Raw genomic sequence first — 17,937 nt, 5'->3', positions numbered from 1 at the left:
CTTCTGGGGTCAGGCTGGCTCCCAGGCTGTAGGACCCTGCAAGACACATACAAAGAGCCACCCACATGCACTCCACATTAGTGACCAAGTCAACATAGTACAGCTAACTTTTTTTTAATAAAGTGAACACAGGAGACAAAAGTAGTCATAGTACACTGATTAGATAACAGTGAACTGAACAGGTTCATAGGATCCCACAAGTTAACTGGATTACATTCTGCCCTTTAGAAGAATTTGGTCTCATCTTCCATCCCTATTCGGTTTATGATCACAGATATAGCACTTTCCATACTAATCACTTCCAAAATGCATTATAAAAAGGTAGGTTAGCATTACTTTCCCCCACCCCATTATTCAGATGGGGAGCCAAGACAGAGGTTAAGGATTTGGCTCAGAAGCCACATTTTCCAAATCCTAGCCTGGGATCCAAATCAATGCCCTTGTTCACAGCAGTTTTCTTCCATCTGCTCCCTTACTTTATTTGCAAGTGGGTTCTATATAGTTACAGTAGTTTGCAACTACCTTTGCTCTCATTTTCTTGATCAGGATCCTAGCCTGAACCAAAACAAAAAATCCACAACCTAGATATAGACACTATAAATATGGCAAATCTTATTTTTAAATGTACAAGTTTGGCAGAGATCAAAGCAATTGTTCTTACAGACCCGCTGCACTCAGCCTTTGTAAATATAAATCCCATGTGAACAGACAAGAAACATGGAGGTCTTCTGCAAAGAAATTGATATAGTCATATTTTGGATGGAGGCTGGAAGATAAGTTGGGGTGAAAGTGGAGGAATTTATTAACGATTCAAAGCACTGCAAAATTTCACTTACAAACTTTTAGGCCCTTTGCCTCTGAATGAGCTTTGAGCACCAAGTTGTAGGCCACCACCACAGCTGATCTTTGACCTTGACTGAATGGGTGCCTTGCAAAAGTCTCAAGAATCGTCCCAGAACATCTCTTTAGCATACTTGATATGGCTCTCCATCTGGCCAGATAACTCCCCTTGCATTAGGCAAAAGGGGATGGGGACTAGCCCAACATTACATGACATCTGAAGTCCCATCTCTCATATTTACACTCCCCACGTTTGAGTTTGGAGATATAATTGCACTACAGAATATTTTTTAAAGCTGCAATAGCGTATAGATTCCTGAAGTATTTTTGGGAGAAGAGGAGATAACCTGTCCATGAATTTCAATGCAATTATGGATGTATGATAGATGCGTACCACCAATATTGGCAACTTTTTGCTATTATGGATATACCTTGTGACAAGAGTTAAAAATTAAAAAAGATTCAGGACACTGTTTTAGATCTTCATTTTTGCTAAAATAAGTAATGTAGGCCACACTACTGCTAATAATTCAACCATACATAACCCAAAGATCACAGGAAAGGACCAACATGACCTCATTTTAAGAGCCACAATGCATACCATGAGTGGAAAGTAAGGTTCAGCTAGCTGTTTAATTACTAAATACTACGCTGCTGAGCAGAGTAAGCATAGGACATTCCTCTCCCACTCTAAAAAGACAGTTCAGAAGCCAAACTGAGAAAGTCTATGCTTGAGTCAAACGGACTTCATAAGGACTCAAACACATTAAGTGCTTTGCTGACTTGGAGCCTTAAATGCCTTCTGAAAACTCACTTATTCCACAATAGTGTTAACATTCACTGATTATATATATATATTATATACATATATTTTCAGTTTTTACTTTATTGGGACTTTGTATGGGCACAGGGGTACATACTAGTAATGCCAAATGCAGTATGGGGACCATAGTTTGTTTCTTGCTTAAAAGGCTCTTATAAAACTTTGGCAAGGGACCAGAAAGCTCTTGAAATTAAAAAACTAAAAAAAAAAAATTGTTTTTTTGTTGTTGTTTAAGACCTATTATTTGAAATACATGGTCAGAAACTGGATTTTTTTCAAAGTTAAGTCATTTCCACAAATTCCAGTTGATAGTATCCCTTTCAGAGTTAAAAGGGCTAAACAAAAAAAAAAAAAAAAAAAAAAACCCCGCATAGTACACTATATTCAGTATCAATTCTTGAAAGAGATATCCGACCCATACCAAAAAACCATGCAATATCTTAGTTGGAACCTATCCCAGGAAGCATATCAGCATTCCATACATACTAAAATTTAAAGCTATGGAGACAGATAAGAATACAAAGACTATTTGCATCAATCTCAAAATGCCTGCTGTACTGTATATGAATAAGGAGTGGCAAAAGTGTTTGCAGGAATAAGTTTCACTCTTAATAAAAGATGCCCAAACAAAAATCTTTACTTTAGAGTTCAAGCTTATTTAGGTTTTAAAAATGGTAATGCTGTTGTTTATTTTGCACAAGAGTATATTGCACCTGTAACTGTCAGTTACTTCAGCTGATTTAACATCAAGTTAAAAAAAAAATCCTCAACAAAATCTTCATTAATGTTTAAGTCCTAAAATGTTCAAGACTGACTGAGAATTTCTAAACTTCTTTTCTTTTCAGCTTCTTGTATCTTCCAGAGAAGGGCACACACCAGTTTGAATCTGTTATGTATGTTTATGTTGTGGTTCAACATTTCCTTATTAAAAGATTATTTCATCAGGTACCATGGTGACTGGCACCATGTAAGAATCTAGACAGATTTCTAAATACTATTCCCCATTTCAACAAGAACTATTTAAAATTGAAATGGGATCTTGAATATTTCAATGAGTTAATGCTGCACAAAGTTTTTGGACAGTAAGAAAAATTCCGTAGCCACTTAGTATTTTACAGATATATTTTTATTTAAATCTATTTTATTTTCTATTCCTTATTGGAAATAAGCCTGCTGGGCCTGTTGTGTGGAGGTGTGTGTATGATGGGAATGGACCTAAAATAAGGTTTTATTTTTCAGGATTTTTTCTTCTTTCATCTATTACAAATGTGTTTTATTTTTTATTACACTCATCTGGGGGTGGGGGAACTTGGCAAGTCAGTGGAGAACAGCATCCATTACAGTTATAGGCATCATCAATACTTATTATCGTTTAATACTAGCCTCTCAGTCACACAGGGAAATGAATGCAGAGAACCTGTGTAGATCAGCAGTTCTGTAGGATAGCAACAGCCCAAAGGAGACACAGACACACCAAATGAGCAGGATGACTTTTTTCTTGCAGCAGCTAAAGGGACCAGGAATCCTCACCACAGTCCAGAAATGCAGTTTAGCTCATGATAATGCCACTATCCTAACTTGACAACTTGTATTGAGTCAAGTACCAGTATTTATTTTTGCCAATATTTTAAGTATTGTCGCCTCCTTTGTCCAGGAGGTCTGGGCTGTCCATCATTGTGCATAATTGTTCAGACAGACAGTGTGCCCTTCTCCAGTGCACCACAGAGATCAAAACTCGTCTGGTGGTGCATATGCAGAGCAGATCATGTTATACTGGAGTCACTAACCCCCTTGCGGCTCAGCAAGGATACCCAGCCTCAGGTAAAAACAGGCCAAAATGCAGTTATATGTATATAGCTTTTATTCACAATACACACACAATCCCAGCAGTGAAGGAAGATAGAAGATTCTGGAGGTGAGCCAGTGGCTAGGTAAGTGGTGTAGGATGGAGGGTTTTGGTTTTGTGGAACATTGGTTCCCCTTCTACTCAGAAGGAGGCTTTCCAAACTATACAGCCACCTCTCTCCACAAAAGGTGGCCCAATCTCCTTGGGGACAAGCTAGCTAGAGTTGTTAGATTAACACCATCCTAACTAAGAGGAGGGTAAAAAGAAGGAAGATATGAGCTCTCAACTAACAAAACTGGAATTCTGAGAACACAATTAATCAAGGAACCAAAGGATGTGAAAATAATTGAATATACAGCAGTGCTAGGCACGTGGGTAACAGGCCACAGGAATTGGATTGCTCATTTATCAGCATAAATGTGGCCTAGAGTTGGTATTACTGAAACCTGGTCTGATGATTGGCATGACTGGAACCTTGACATCAATGGTTATAATCTACTGATGAACGATCAGGTGGCAAAAGGGGAGTAACGCTTTCAAAAATGGCATTACCTGTTTCCAAGTCACCGATAACTCTGAAGAAAATGATCTCGAATGCTTATGGATGAACATCTTAACCAATAAAGCACAATATGCAGTATTGGTGTCTGCTACAGAGCACCAAATCACACTATGGAACAAGATGATTAGTTCTTTATGCACCTATCTATAACATGTAGAAAAGAAAAAAGAAAAAAAGCTGTGTGATCCTGGGGAATTTCAATTAAAGTGACATATGCTGGAGGTCTCAGGTTGCCAATACTAAAATATCCTTAGATTTCCTAGATATTATAGATGACAATTTCCTAACCCAAAAAGTTAGGACTCAATCTGCAATCAACATGCGGGAATTGTATTGACAAATAAAGAGGAAATAATCCCAGAACTAAAAATTAATGATACCGTAGGTACAAGTAATCATGACTTGATCGAGTTTATAATATGCAAACAGAAAAAAGTCCAGACCAGTAATATATATACACACAGTTCTTTGAAAGGGGCAATTTCAAAGGTGAAAACAATTATGAACCAAATTAGCTGGGAGAAAATTTAAAATCAGAAAAAATGTGAATGACAACTAAGAATAGTTTAAGAACACTATTAGATCTCTCAAAAGCCACAATCTTCCAATGGAGAAAGAAGGCCATATTGGTTTTAAAAAAGTACCTCGTTTAGAGACAAAGTGAAGGAAAATATAAAAATAAAAATTAATATGTTAACAAATGGAAGAAAGAAGAAGTTGATGGTAATGAATATAAATCAGATGCTAGGAATTGTGGAAAATTGACAATGGAATCAAAGGAGCACAAATAGAAATATATAGCCAGCAGAATTGAGGACAAGAAGATATTAGGAACAAAAAATCCTAACAATGGTATTGGTCCATTACTAGATGGAAATGTTAGAATTATCAATAGAAATAATGCAGAAAAGGCAGAAGTGTTCAATAAATATTTGTTCTGTACTTGGAAAAACAAGTGTAATGATATCATATAACACTTTTTCCTATTCCACTAGTATCTCAGGAGGACGTTAACCAACAGCCACTAAATTAGACATTTCTAAAACTCAGGAGATCCAAGATCTTGCAGCCAGGATTTTTTGAAGAGCTGGCTGAGGAGCTCACTGGATCATTCATGTTAATTTTCATTAAGTCTTGGAACACTGGAGACGTTTCAGAAGTCTGGAAGAAAGCTAATATTTTGACAATATTTTAAAAAGATAAACAGGATGACCTAGGTAATTATAGGCCTGGCAGCCTGACGTTAATCCCAGGCAAGACAAGGATTCAATTAAAAAAGAACAAATCAACATGGGTTTACAGAAAATAAATCCTCTCAAATAACTTGAGAGCTTTTTAAAATGAGATTACAAGATTGGCCGAGAAAGGCAATAGTATTGACGTAATATACTTGAGACTTCTGTAAGGTGTTTAGCTTTATAATCAAATGTCATGCAGTACCAAGTCAGAGTAATATAAAATTAACATGATCCACATTAAATGGATTAAAAACTGGCTAACTGGTAAGTCCCAACATGTAGTTGTAAATGGAGAATGGTCATTGAGTGGGTTTGTTTTCAGATGGGCCCTGCAGGGATCGGTTCTTGGCTGTACACTATTTTTAACATTGTCAATGACCTGGAAGAAAACAAAATCACTGATAAAGTTTGCAGATGACACAAAAATTGGGGAAGTGGTAAATAATGAAAAGGACAGATCACAGATACAGATCAATCTGAGTCACTTGGTAAACTGGACACAAGCAAGTGTGTGTTTTAATACAATTAGAAACAAAGAATGCAGGCCATACTCATAAGACTCTTTCCAAGGAAGCAGTGACTCCGAAAAAGAAAAAACAAACAAACAAAGATGGGGAAGGTGGTGGAATCATTTGAACATGAGCGCCCAGTGCGATGCAGTGGCCAAAAGGGCTAATGCAATCCTTGAATGCATAAACAGGGAATCTTAAACAGCAGTAGAAAGGTTACTTTACCTCTGTATTCAGCATTGTGACAGGTGCTGAGTAAGGAGGACTTAATCAGGCCCCTGCCACTCCACCCCCAAATCAAGGGGAATGGATTGGGGCTGGTTGAAGAGCCCTGTGCTTGCCTGGCAACAAGAAACAGCTGCCAGCCTAATTAGCCAGGGGCTATAAAGGCTGGCAGGAAGGAAACCAGAGGAGGGAAAAGTGGGGAAGAGAAAGGCCAGGCACAGAGAGAGGTGGGGCCCTCTAGTCTGCTGTTGGCCAGGACTGCTGCTGGCAAAATTTGGCTGTGAAAACCTATACCTAGATAGTAAGGTGGTGGTGGGAACCAGCTGTAAATAAAGAGCACTGGTGTTTGCATCAACCTGAGAAGTCCCTGACTGATTTGCAAGGGAAGCAGGGGCAGAAACCAGAGTGGCCCAGCTTACACCTTGCTACAAGCACCAGCACAACTGCTGCAGGAATACTGTGGCCCATTCTAGTTCTCATACTTCAAAAGATGTTGATAAATTGGAGAGAGTTCAGAGAAGAGACAAGAATAACTAAAGGGTTAAAAGACATGCCTTACTGTGATAAATAGATTGAGCTCCTTGAATCCTTCATTACATGGGGAAACAAATATTTGATAATGGGCTCTTCAATCTAGCAGAGAAAGGTATAACATAATCCAATGGCTGGAAGGTGAAGCTAGACAAATTCAGACTGGAAATAATGCATATTTTTAATATTTTAATTAACCACTAGAACAATTTATTAACAGTCGTGGTAGATTCTCCATCACTGGAACTTTTTATATCAAGATTGTAGAGCATCTTTTAGAAAAATCCAAACTATTTTGGGGAAGTTGTGGCCTTTGTTATACAAAGGAGGACAGACTAGATGATCACAAAGGTGCCTTTTGGCCTTGGAATCTAACTCAACTACAGCTGTTCCAATTTAAACATCCTGCAAAGATTGCATCATTTCACCTGAAGTCTACCAAATCTTTGCTGTACAGGCCCTCAGGGCGTGGAACTCATTCCCACATGGAGCTTGCTATTACTCTCAAACTTTGAGCACATCTGAAAACAACCTTTCAAAAAGGGCCAGGGGATTATTTAGTTAGGTTTATGGTAAAAAACTACCATCTTATTTTGCACCTATCACCACAACTATTTTCAATTACTTCTGCACAGCATTTGTAGGGGAAATCTGAAGGGGTTACTTTATCATTATGATTATGTGTATTTCCTTCATGAACAAAGAAACAAGACTGAAACAAGATCATCCTAATTTTTTAATATAGTAGTTAGAAGATCATATTTATATATAGCATTTTAAGTCTACACACCACTTTCAGAACTAGGCACATTTCTTCCCCTGAAAGGCTTATGGTCTAAGGTAGATCAGACACAGGACAACAGTTCTTCCAATGAATGGAGACAGAAGGAAGGATTCCTATTAGATTTTGAAGGACTGTGGGAGGGAGGGAGAGAGAGGAAAAAATATGACTGTGCTTGGTGGACAGGAAGAGGAGACTTCTAAGTACAACGAACAGCAGGAATAAAGACAACAAACAGAGTGCAGGAGAAGAGATACAAGGAGCATCAAGTAAGAGGTGCTGGAGTGGGAGGAAATGAGAACAACCATAGAGGCTTGGAGGCTAGATTATGTAAGGGTTTTGGAGAAAGGTGCTCAAATTTTTAGGCTTAAAATGCAGTGGTGAAACAGTCCTGGCTTTTGTACAGTTATAGATCCTTGTATATTTACAGCAAACAAGTGGTTTAATTTGCAGGGATAGTGCAATAGTGTTAGCCCTATGTAAGAGTGCAGAGACACTACTAGCAGAAAATAGACCTTCACCATAAAAAGTTTCAAGAAATTAAAGCACACATTTCTCAGGGTTTCTTCCTTCCAAAAAGACTGCTACACCACATATGTATGTGAATATTATATACTAAAAAACAGTCATTCAAAAATTAGAAATAGATCAATAGTGGACAAAGTTAACTGAACCACTAGTAGTGAAAATGCAAATTGGCTTCAGTTTCTGAAATATTCTTATTTTAGACAATTTAAGCAGGTGCTTAGCTTTCAGTTTGGCAGACTATTCTAGACTATTATGAGAACCTGGGGCAACCTTTGACTAAAACCAAGATTGCCCCTTTGGATATTTTTCTTACATGGCTCAGATTCATCAGTATTAGGCAAATCAAAAACTACCCAAAATGAAGCTTTTTGCAAATAATTTCCCCCAAATCCTATAGCCTATTAGAGGAATGAAATAAATTGTATTTTAATGAGTTAGCATTAATTTACCAAAAAAAGCTTACTGTAAATTAATGCTAATTCCATAATCTGTTTTAGACTTCTGCCAATCGTTAGCACAGAAAGATCTTACATGACTGATTAATCAAGACTCATTTGTAATAAGCCTAACTGCATATTTTAGATGAAGTTAAAATTAATAAAACACACCAATGTCACAATCTATTGATATTTTGTGAATATAATATCCTTAAAAGCCAGAAAGGCATGTAATAATTGAGAGTTCAACATGGAGCAGATTTTTTGGCTCCAATCCTGCATGAAGCCTTGTGTAGATACTGCCTGGCACTTGCTGCAGGATCAAGGCCCATGATCTCATTTCAAATTCAAGTCTTGTACAGTTTTTAACTAACATTTTTCAAAATTACTTCACGTGAAAGAGAACCAATAAAAATCAATATAAAAAGAAGAGCACTGACTCACATAATACAAAAATATAGTCAAGGTCTTATCACAGAGAATCTTCAATTTATCTGGGGGATAAATAAAAGGACTAGCTTAAGATGTTGACATTTTAGTTAATGAAGGTTTGCTGAAAAAAATTCACTTAGTACACTAGAAATTTAACGATGAACCTCAAAAAAAAAATTAACTGTTTACTTTCATTAAAGGTTCACACACTACATACCTTTTAAATGGGCTAAGATCACATAACTGCAACTCTCCTACCCTACCCATATAAAATTCATATTATGATTCTCATGAACTAAAACTACCCATCTGACCAATGATCTGATCATCCCCGGAAAGACCAGTTTCAGAAGACTCTAAGACTTATTGTCTTAGAAAGGAAGAGGCGGTGTCAATTTTATTCACATCTGGCTATCCTACTTCTACTACTATACCTAAAGTTACCCAATTGTTCTTTTATTTCCCACCGGTCTTAGAGGTTACTCTGGGCTCAGACACTCTCTGGGAACGAATACTACCTTTCTGAAACCAAGGAAATATGCCTATTTCGTATTTGATCTGCCAAAATTAATTTTGCTTACCACAATACAATAAAGGTAAGAATCAGTCCAGCTGAAAGACATCCAACAGTTAAAAGTTCATCCCACAGCACTTTACCAGAACTTCCCTATGTCCTCATCTAAAATTCACCAATAAATGGTAACCACAGATTTCCAGGGTCCCACTCCTTTCAACTTGTTCCTTTGAAAGATTTGGTAGTTCTTACGCTAACATTAACACATCATTTCTCATCTTATCTTTCATGATCATCCTTTTACACTGTCTCCCTCACCAGGCTATCACTAGGATACCTCTATTTTGAAGAGGAAAGCAGGTTACATGAACCTCTCCAAGGCTGGTGCAAATGAGGTTATGGAAGACGTGTTAAAGGGTGTGGATGATGCTGACCTATGACGACACCACAATGCCAGATTTCTTTCTATGGCCCAAGTGATAGTACTTGATATTGCTCCCATGGACACCAAACAATGGGATTCTATTTTTAACTGCAGCACATGCTTAAATCTACATCAGCACTGCATAGTTATGAAAATGTTAACCCATGTACAAAGTCTACACTTCCCCCAGCTCATGATTATGTAGATAATGGGGGGGGGGGAAGTTACTCATTCAAAGAAAATTCTCACACCCAGTTGAGTGGGGAAATTTTGCACAGCTGGTCTAAAGAATGCATTTTTCTAGTACTGTGGGACAATGTTTAGAGAAGCCCTATGAGGATACATCTGTTTCCACTGTTGTCTCTTTATTAGCAGTTTCTTTAATTGCATTCACCTAAAGGATTTTTTTGATGCACATTTATCTATGCTATTGTAGTCGGCCAATATATGTTCTGCCTCATTTTTTCTTTGACTTACAGAGGTATTAGAGCCATAAGGGATTACTTAAACCAGAACACATTTGCACCACAATAGAATGTTTTACTACTGCACCTAATCCCATCTCATGGGAACAGACTTACTTAACTGACTACTTTTCCCTTCACTTCCTCCCTGAAGTTGCTGTGGCATTTCAGAAGCAAGCCCCAATTTTTTTTTTCAGCCCCAACCCTGTTAAAAGTGTTTTTATGCAACCCTTTGTACAGGCTGTAGAAACAGGCTGCAGTGCACAAGCTGGGCCTTAGTAGTAGAGAGTTATAGGTAGCTACAAGGCATGAAGTTAGCAAGTGGCAGAAGCCTTGTTGTATTGCTGGAATTACAAAAGCCAATATTAACACACCAATTTATCTGACTTTCACACCAACAGAAGAGTTTGATTTAGCCAACTATTTTCGAGGAATAGCCTACATGCAATAATTCATTTCTACACCCTACTGAAGAAAGTAAAATCTCACCCGTGTCATTTTAAAAAAGTCTAAAGATGGACGATTCCACCGTACATCCTCCTCCCGTCTGCGCTTTAGCCGGCTTTTCTTTTCATTCAGGACACAAGGCTGTGAGCGGCATCTCAGCAAGCCCTGACGCCGGCTGAGCTCTGGTGTGGAGGTGGGAGTGCTGTTGGCTGAAGGCAAGAGGTTTCCTGTCTCAGTGATGTGCTCCTGTGAGAGGGAGAGGCGACGCCTAGGGTTAAAGTCACAAGGTCCTCCAGAATTCCAACGGATACTTGAACTTGTGCTTCCCTCACTACTGTCCACAAAGCCGCTGCTCGCAGAGGAAGGTCGGGGTACTGGAGAAGTATTGAAGCTGGTGATAGTGAAGACGTTATTTAAGGACAGAACATTTTGTGGCAAGCTGATACTTGTGCTTCTCTGTAAGTTTGCACTCCCATGACTGTTGCAGCGTTGCAAGGTGGCACTGCCACCGCTGTTGCATCGTCTCTTTGATACAGGAGTCCAAACTTTTGAACTGCCGGGTTTCCATGGTGACCGACAACGAGCCAATTCATCTGGCTCAGAGAGTGACCTACAGTGGCGTTTGGTAGGCGGCGCCAATGGCTGCCCCGAGTTTTCATTAAGGTTTAGTTCACTTATCCATCCTGACACCATAGATGTGCTGGAAGATTCCTGCTGCCATTGCAGACTCACGTTGTTAGCTGTGCCTCTACTGAATGGGCACACTGGGAAAGGGTAAGCTGAATTTTTGGTCGCGTCAGCTTGGATTGGACAACCCCCATTTAAAGCTTTCCAAGGGCTCTCTTCTAAGAAAGAAAAATGTAAGGGACGAGAGAAAAAAAAAATAGGATACAGTTAGCTTACATTAATAGAGATATTATTTGGGTGAAAACTAACAAGTTGGAAGTCCTAGTTCTCTCAGCTGTGACGGGGACACTTAACTCTGCATCGTCACCAAAACCCAACCCTCTAACATGAGCTAGTTCTGAAGGGAAAGATTACTACTGGAGAACTCCGGTATTTCAAAGTAAAACAAACAAAATAGTATACACAAATTCTCTTGAAGTCTTCCTGAAATAACATTAGAACTCTGTACCCTAATTCCCAACCTTTGTACTTCAGTATGGCAACTGTGAAAATGTGAATTACTTTTGCACATTAAGAGCTCTGGATAGTTTAGCTCTAAGTCACTTACAAAGCATAGTACTCTCAGCACACCATTTTGTACATTCAAAACTTGCACAATAGAATATGGATATTAATAAGCAGTAGTGGCAAAGTTATTGCTGCTCCAGAGACTACAAAAAATATATTGCCATTAAGAACAGTAGCACTGAACCACGATGAGTAGGGCTGAGCTGGTTCAACCAATCTTGTGAAAAATCTAGCAGGTTGGGGTTGTTTTTTTTTTTTTTTGCTTAACACCCATTAAAATCTAGCTGATAACTATGACCATTTTAAGTCTATAAGGACCACAGATAATTTTGTTTTCCTCCATTATGGAGATGTACTTCATACGTAAAGCCCAATAGTTATAGGTTTGTAATGTTTTTTCCTTCAAGACACTACATTATGGAAATCCAAGGCTTATGTGATGTGTGTTCATTCTTTATAATGGGACTAAAAGCTTTAAAAATAAAGCACTGAGAACTCTTATTTTAGGAACTGTTAGTTAAGATTGTTTTTTGGATAGTGAGACATTTGTCCCTCCCACTCATATCCATGACACAAAGCCTCAGAGCCCTAAATTAAAGGCCATCATTTCATTCCCCTTATTTTACACTTTTTAAAAACCTCATACAAATTTTACTGTGAATACAGACAGCCCATAGAGTACAACTTCTTATGATCTGAAGTGGCAATGCTGGGTTGAAGAAAAAAAGTCTGCCAGCCAAGCCTCACTCTTTTGTGAAGCTTTTCTTTGAGAACATTTTGCACATTTTACAGCTGCTCCCCTACATTATAGAGTGAAGCGTAAGAGGAACTACAACAGAGGCCTAGGATTCGCAAATTGAAAGGCATATCATTGTCCGGCTGGCCAGTTAACAGCTCTTCATGCTTGGTTAGAAAATTTGCTAATTTAAACCAATTAGCCAAGTAAATTCCACTCATCCGGAGGGTGTGGTAATAAAGGATGAATTAAAGTTTTGGGATACCCAAAGGTCTTTCCCAACTAAGTTTTTAAAGCCTGTAATTAGAAGATGAAGTTTTTATCTTCATTACATTAGAAGTGTATTAGAGCAGAGTATTACTTTTAAAGCTGGAGGTAAAAAGTTGTCTAGGTTCACTGATTAATAATATTTTACATATGGATCTTGAAGATGGTCAGGGATGCAAACCCATGTTCACAGGTGACCCTAAACCTCTGACTGCCAGAAGGGAAAACGGGGTGGATCACTCCCACTGCCCTGTTCAGTATGCTCCCCCTGAAGCTGTGATACTGGCCCATGTTGGGAGATAGGATACTGGGCTAGACAGACCATTGGTTTTACCCAGTATGGCAGTTCTTATATTTCCACTGCAGCTAGTCTTTTTTTTGTTTGTTTGTTTTGTTTCTCTCTCTCTCATATATATATAAAATATATATAAAGTGGCAAAAGATGATTTGTTAAAATGCTTTGAGGGTTGTAAACCCAAGTAGCTACAAGATGTATATGCTACATGGCCAGTAGGGTCTTCCAATAGTTTCCACATTTTGTTTACTCAAAAAGACCCTTCCAACTTAAAACTATAACTGTCCAGACAGCTGGCCTATGCAAATATATATTATTAGAATTCCTTTGTCCTCCTTCCTCCAGTCTTTCAGATGGGTAAAGTCATATGTGTTTTGCCTTAATTAAACTATAAGCTCTTCAGAGCAGGAACCATCCTTAACTCAGTGTGAATAAAGCACTTAATACAGTGAGGCCCTGATCCTGTCTGTGAGTTTGAGACACTACTGTAATGCAAATTTTGTTAGCATCTAGTTTTAAGATCTCTTACAACGGCTGGTTCATGTAAAAAACAGAAATAATTGCTCAAAGTCACTGATGATTTTTACAGTAAATGTGCTGAGACTAGTGTTGTTTGTACGATGCTGTTGTAAGATTGTGTGACTGCTGTTCCCTTGGGAACCTCAAAGAAACAAAGATCAGTATTTCAGGAGACAATCCCACTGAGTAAATGAAATGTACCACCCCTTATAAAGAAATTAAGCTGATGTAAAATGTCAACTTCTCATCATCAATAAATCAAAGATATATAAAAAAAAAACAACCCATGACATGGCAGTAAAATAGCAGAAACATAGAACAGTAACCAGATATCCCAAGACAAAAACACACACACAAACCACCACATACATGCAGGTTTTCCTACATCAAAAGACACTGGACATGGCCTTTGATTGTTTGCATCACGTTAACAGATATTTGAGAGCGAATATATGGTTTATTCTATATTGCAAAGCCCTATTTTTATGAAGGTGTGTAAAGAAGTTAAATGTGTGGTTTTCTGCTCTGAAGAAAGCCTTGACAGGACAAAACGGTATACATCACAACAGATATTGAACAAAAACATGTAAGAAGGGTTCTACTATGCAAAGCAGATAGCAAGTACAAAAATTAACAACCAGTGATTCCCAGTATTGTTCCAAGACCCACATAAGCCAGGAGGCTCTATAAGAGCATGCTCCAATCCCCTCCACCTTATTTCAATAGAAAGGCTGCTTATTATAACAATTACTTCAGTAAAACACTGTTATGATTTCGGGGGGGGGGGAGAATACAAAAAACTTACCATTGATTTCGAAAGGGAACAAGCTGCCACTTTTGTTCAGCTTCTCAGATGAGTACTGAAATTAATCAGAAAAAAATTTCAACACCATACAACTATACATGGTGTGAAAGGCAGTGAGCACAAGCCTTAATGAAAATTTAAAATATTGTAGTTCCCAGTTTCCCTATATATATAATAATTAATGGAATGACCATGTTTCTGGTTGGGAGTCTTAAAAAAACCTATAATCTTCAGTCTAAGTTACTGGTAATTAAAAAAAATTAAGTTCATTTTTTGGTACAACACTATACAAGAATCCAAAATATCTTTCAAAAAGCGTTCAAGTATTTCCTGGGTTGCAATATGAACCAAATAAAGTAATTCCAAAGTTGAATGAATCTATCCCTAACTCTTTCCCTCCCCCCACCCCCGGCAAAAAAATAGAGAGCTTTGGATCCACACCTAAAATTTATTAATCAAAACAGCAGGAAATTGAAATTTAAGAAACTGTTGTCTGAATTTTCATGCTTCTATGGTATTGCAAATTCAGCATACCTGAACAGCTTTACTAAAGCCATTCCAGTCTTAGGTAAACACAAATTTAGATTCAATTAATACATAACTAAGGACTGGATAAACATATTATGGCATTTATAGGAGAAAAATATTTGTTGCCCTTTAAGAGTGTATTTTGCTATGTTTTACTGATCTTTTAGTAGATCTGTGGATTTTGCCCTTTAAAAAGTAGATTTTTCACAATAAATTTTAATGGTTGCCAAAGAATAGCTACATTTTTTCCACACAAATCATTGCAAATATTGATCAGATACATCATGTTAACATGGCTTCTAAGCATGGTTACTATATGTGCATTCTATAAAATCCTTAGAAACAAGTCTAGTGCATAGTAAGGAGAGTTTGTACACGCTGCTTGTCTTCACTACTGGGGAGATCGACACTGCTGCTATTGATGCAAAGTGAAGACCTGCTAAATTGATGGCAGAATGCTCTCAGGTCAACTCCGGTACTCCAGCTCCACAAGAAGAGTAAGGTAAGTCGACAGGAGAGCGTCTCCCATCAATGCAGGGCAGTGAAGACACCTTGGTAAGTCAACCTAAGCTATATCGACTCCAGTTACATTTATTCACGTAGCTGGAGTATCGTAACTTAAGTTGACTTACCCCGGTAGACAAGGCCTCAATGTTTTTCTCCCAGTTATCATAAATTTAGATGGAAAAGTGACTAGATTTGTGTCAGATATGTAGTGTAGCTTGATATCGAGCCTCCTAATAACTAAAAGGCAAATTAATAACCTTACTAGAACTCAGATTGTTGTAGAGTTTTTCTAGGGATGGGGAGGAAGGACAGATTATTTTAAAAACCTGCCCTTTTTTTAAAAGCTGTTTTTGGACCTTGTTTTCGGTATTAAGCCAAAAAAAAGATAGTATTGTTCAGAGACTTCCTTCCAGATACAAGTTCAGTTTTAAGTAAACATCCTTGGGCAATGGAGCATTTTTGCTGTTTACCACCAAAGTGCAACTGGCAGCTTTAAAACCTTGAACTTCAAATTCACAACTAAGATACTGAGTAGTGCAAGGACAGTTTGCTTTCTTTAAAAAAATCCTACCCCACTACCTACCACACAAAAATGCCTGCATGTTTTATAGACTTTTGTCTATACTTTTTATCCTGTATTTTCTATATCTGCAGATGCATTTGGAACTAGCTACTTAATAAAGCACAAAATCTTTTTCCAGAAACAGCAAGAGTCTTAGGATTCCAGGACTAATTTAGGTTTCAAAGTTTTAATCTTGAGACTGGTAGGGAGCATTATGTCATTCATGTTCATCTTGTAAAACTGAATTTTCCCAGTTACATAGTCTATAATTTTATTAATATGTAATATAATCAATTGTGCTAAACTAAGAGTGAGGTGCTCTGTTTTAGCCACTAATTTGAGATAGGAACTCACACCATTATTGTTTTGAGGAGCAACTGTGGATAGAGTGACAATATGTGACAAATTTAAAGAGACTTTTAAATAGGTTATTTAAAGACCTCCCCTCCCCCCTCCAAATTCAGATTACCATAGACATTTCAAGTATACTCATTATCAACTGACATCTGTGTGCTAGAGAAAATTACAGAACCAAGTTTTTGGGAAAACCATAGCTCAGGGGAGGAGGGTGTACATACACACAGTTTATAACATATTATATAATGAAAACCAAGGTTTACTTCATGAGTTTCCATCAGCTAACAATTATACCTTGTCTTTTGCTTTAAACTGGAAAAAGTATTATCTGTATGCCTTGCAGTGGCATGGAGTAGAATCCCACTGGAAAACTAGAAACAATTTAAGATCTCATTTGGAGAAAATGTCAACCTGTGTCCCAAACCATCCCTTGAAAAATGTCAAGTCAGTGGAATGTTCATTCCATTTTTATAAGTACAGTATTTGCATTTTAGGGAAGATTACAAAATTTTATTTTGTGAAGCACAATGCTATGGAAATTCAAACTATTAAGATATGGAAACAAGAATATTTAAATCTTAGAAAACTGTGCATCTACAACCACAAAAAAGGTAAAGGACTGAGATGTAAGTAAATCTTTAAACAGTTTTTTTTTAAAAATGACTAAGAAATCCAAAAAACCTGAATCAATTGGATTAAGGGCTCAAATTTGGACCATATATTTAGAAGGGCCAAAAAACCAATAGCAAATCACAGACTTGATCCCAAATTTCTTGCATGGGCCATCATTAACTGAATGCCCAGATGATTCAAGAGAGATCTGTTAAGAATATATTTAGTTTTAAAATATTTACAGTCCAGTTATTTGATCAGCTTTATGTTCTAACCACTTGTAAACCAAGCAATCTTAGCCAGCCTATTAGATCTTTAACAGTTATAATGTAATTAAGAGGTGGAAAAAACATCTAATACAAATGTCTGGAGAACATGGTGATCATTCTTACACAGTACAATACAGATCAGAGGCACTGTCTAATAAATCACAGCTACCTTCATCAGTTCTCTTTCTTTCTCTCCCCTGCAAACAACTCTTCATAGATGAGGGGGAAATGATTCGACTGATTCTTTACAAGCATTCACCTCGGACACCACAAATCACAGGTAAGTTACTTTTTTGCATAAATTACTTGCATTAGTAATTACTGTAATAGATACTCATTCTTTGCAGACCAGGGTTCAATAATTCTCTTGAAAAAACAAAAACAAAAAAGCCAACATATCATCTAGGAAAGGGAGAAGAAGTCATTGGGTCCTTTGTGGATGCACTAAGATACCACCATGATAAGACCTTTACTGTATGAACCTTCAAATGCACGTGCACTGCCAATGAACCAAGGGATATTTAATTAAGCCATCTCCCAAATCTAGCCTTCAAAGCTTTCCACTGGTGGTTGGGTCCAGGAGACCCTTCCACTGCAAATTTTTCTATACGTACTAGCCTAAGTAGTGCTGGCTCGTTTAAAAGCCTTCTCCTACCTTGGTTATGAGTCCGAAGACATTCACACT

At 37.7% G+C, this 17,937-nt stretch overlaps 1 protein-coding gene across 6 annotated transcripts in view; it reads right to left on the bottom strand.

The window, feature by feature from the left end:
- Positions 1 to 17,937, bottom strand: part of FAM53A (family with sequence similarity 53 member A) — a 101,968-nt gene that overhangs the window by 43,853 nt on the left and 40,178 nt on the right. For 5 of the 6 annotated variants that reach the window (XM_034771565.1, XM_034771571.1, XM_034771567.1 and 2 more), the window contains exons 3-4: positions 14,418 to 14,472; positions 10,644 to 11,446 (exon numbers count right to left, since the gene is read on the bottom strand). In XM_034771565.1, the coding sequence (XP_034627456.1) occupies positions 10,644 to 11,446; positions 14,418 to 14,472 (858 nt within the window). The remainder of the gene's footprint in view (positions 1 to 10,643; positions 11,447 to 14,417; positions 14,473 to 17,937) is intronic. The other variant, XM_034771569.1, reaches the window with a different exon arrangement.

The sequence above is a fragment of the Trachemys scripta genome, chromosome 5 (genome assembly GCF_013100865.1).
Source record: "Trachemys scripta elegans isolate TJP31775 chromosome 5, CAS_Tse_1.0, whole genome shotgun sequence".
Classification (NCBI taxonomy): domain Eukaryota; kingdom Metazoa; phylum Chordata; order Testudines; family Emydidae; genus Trachemys; species Trachemys scripta.
Note: the sequence above shows the minus strand (reverse complement) of the source record. Positions and strands in the feature narration are given on the sequence as shown.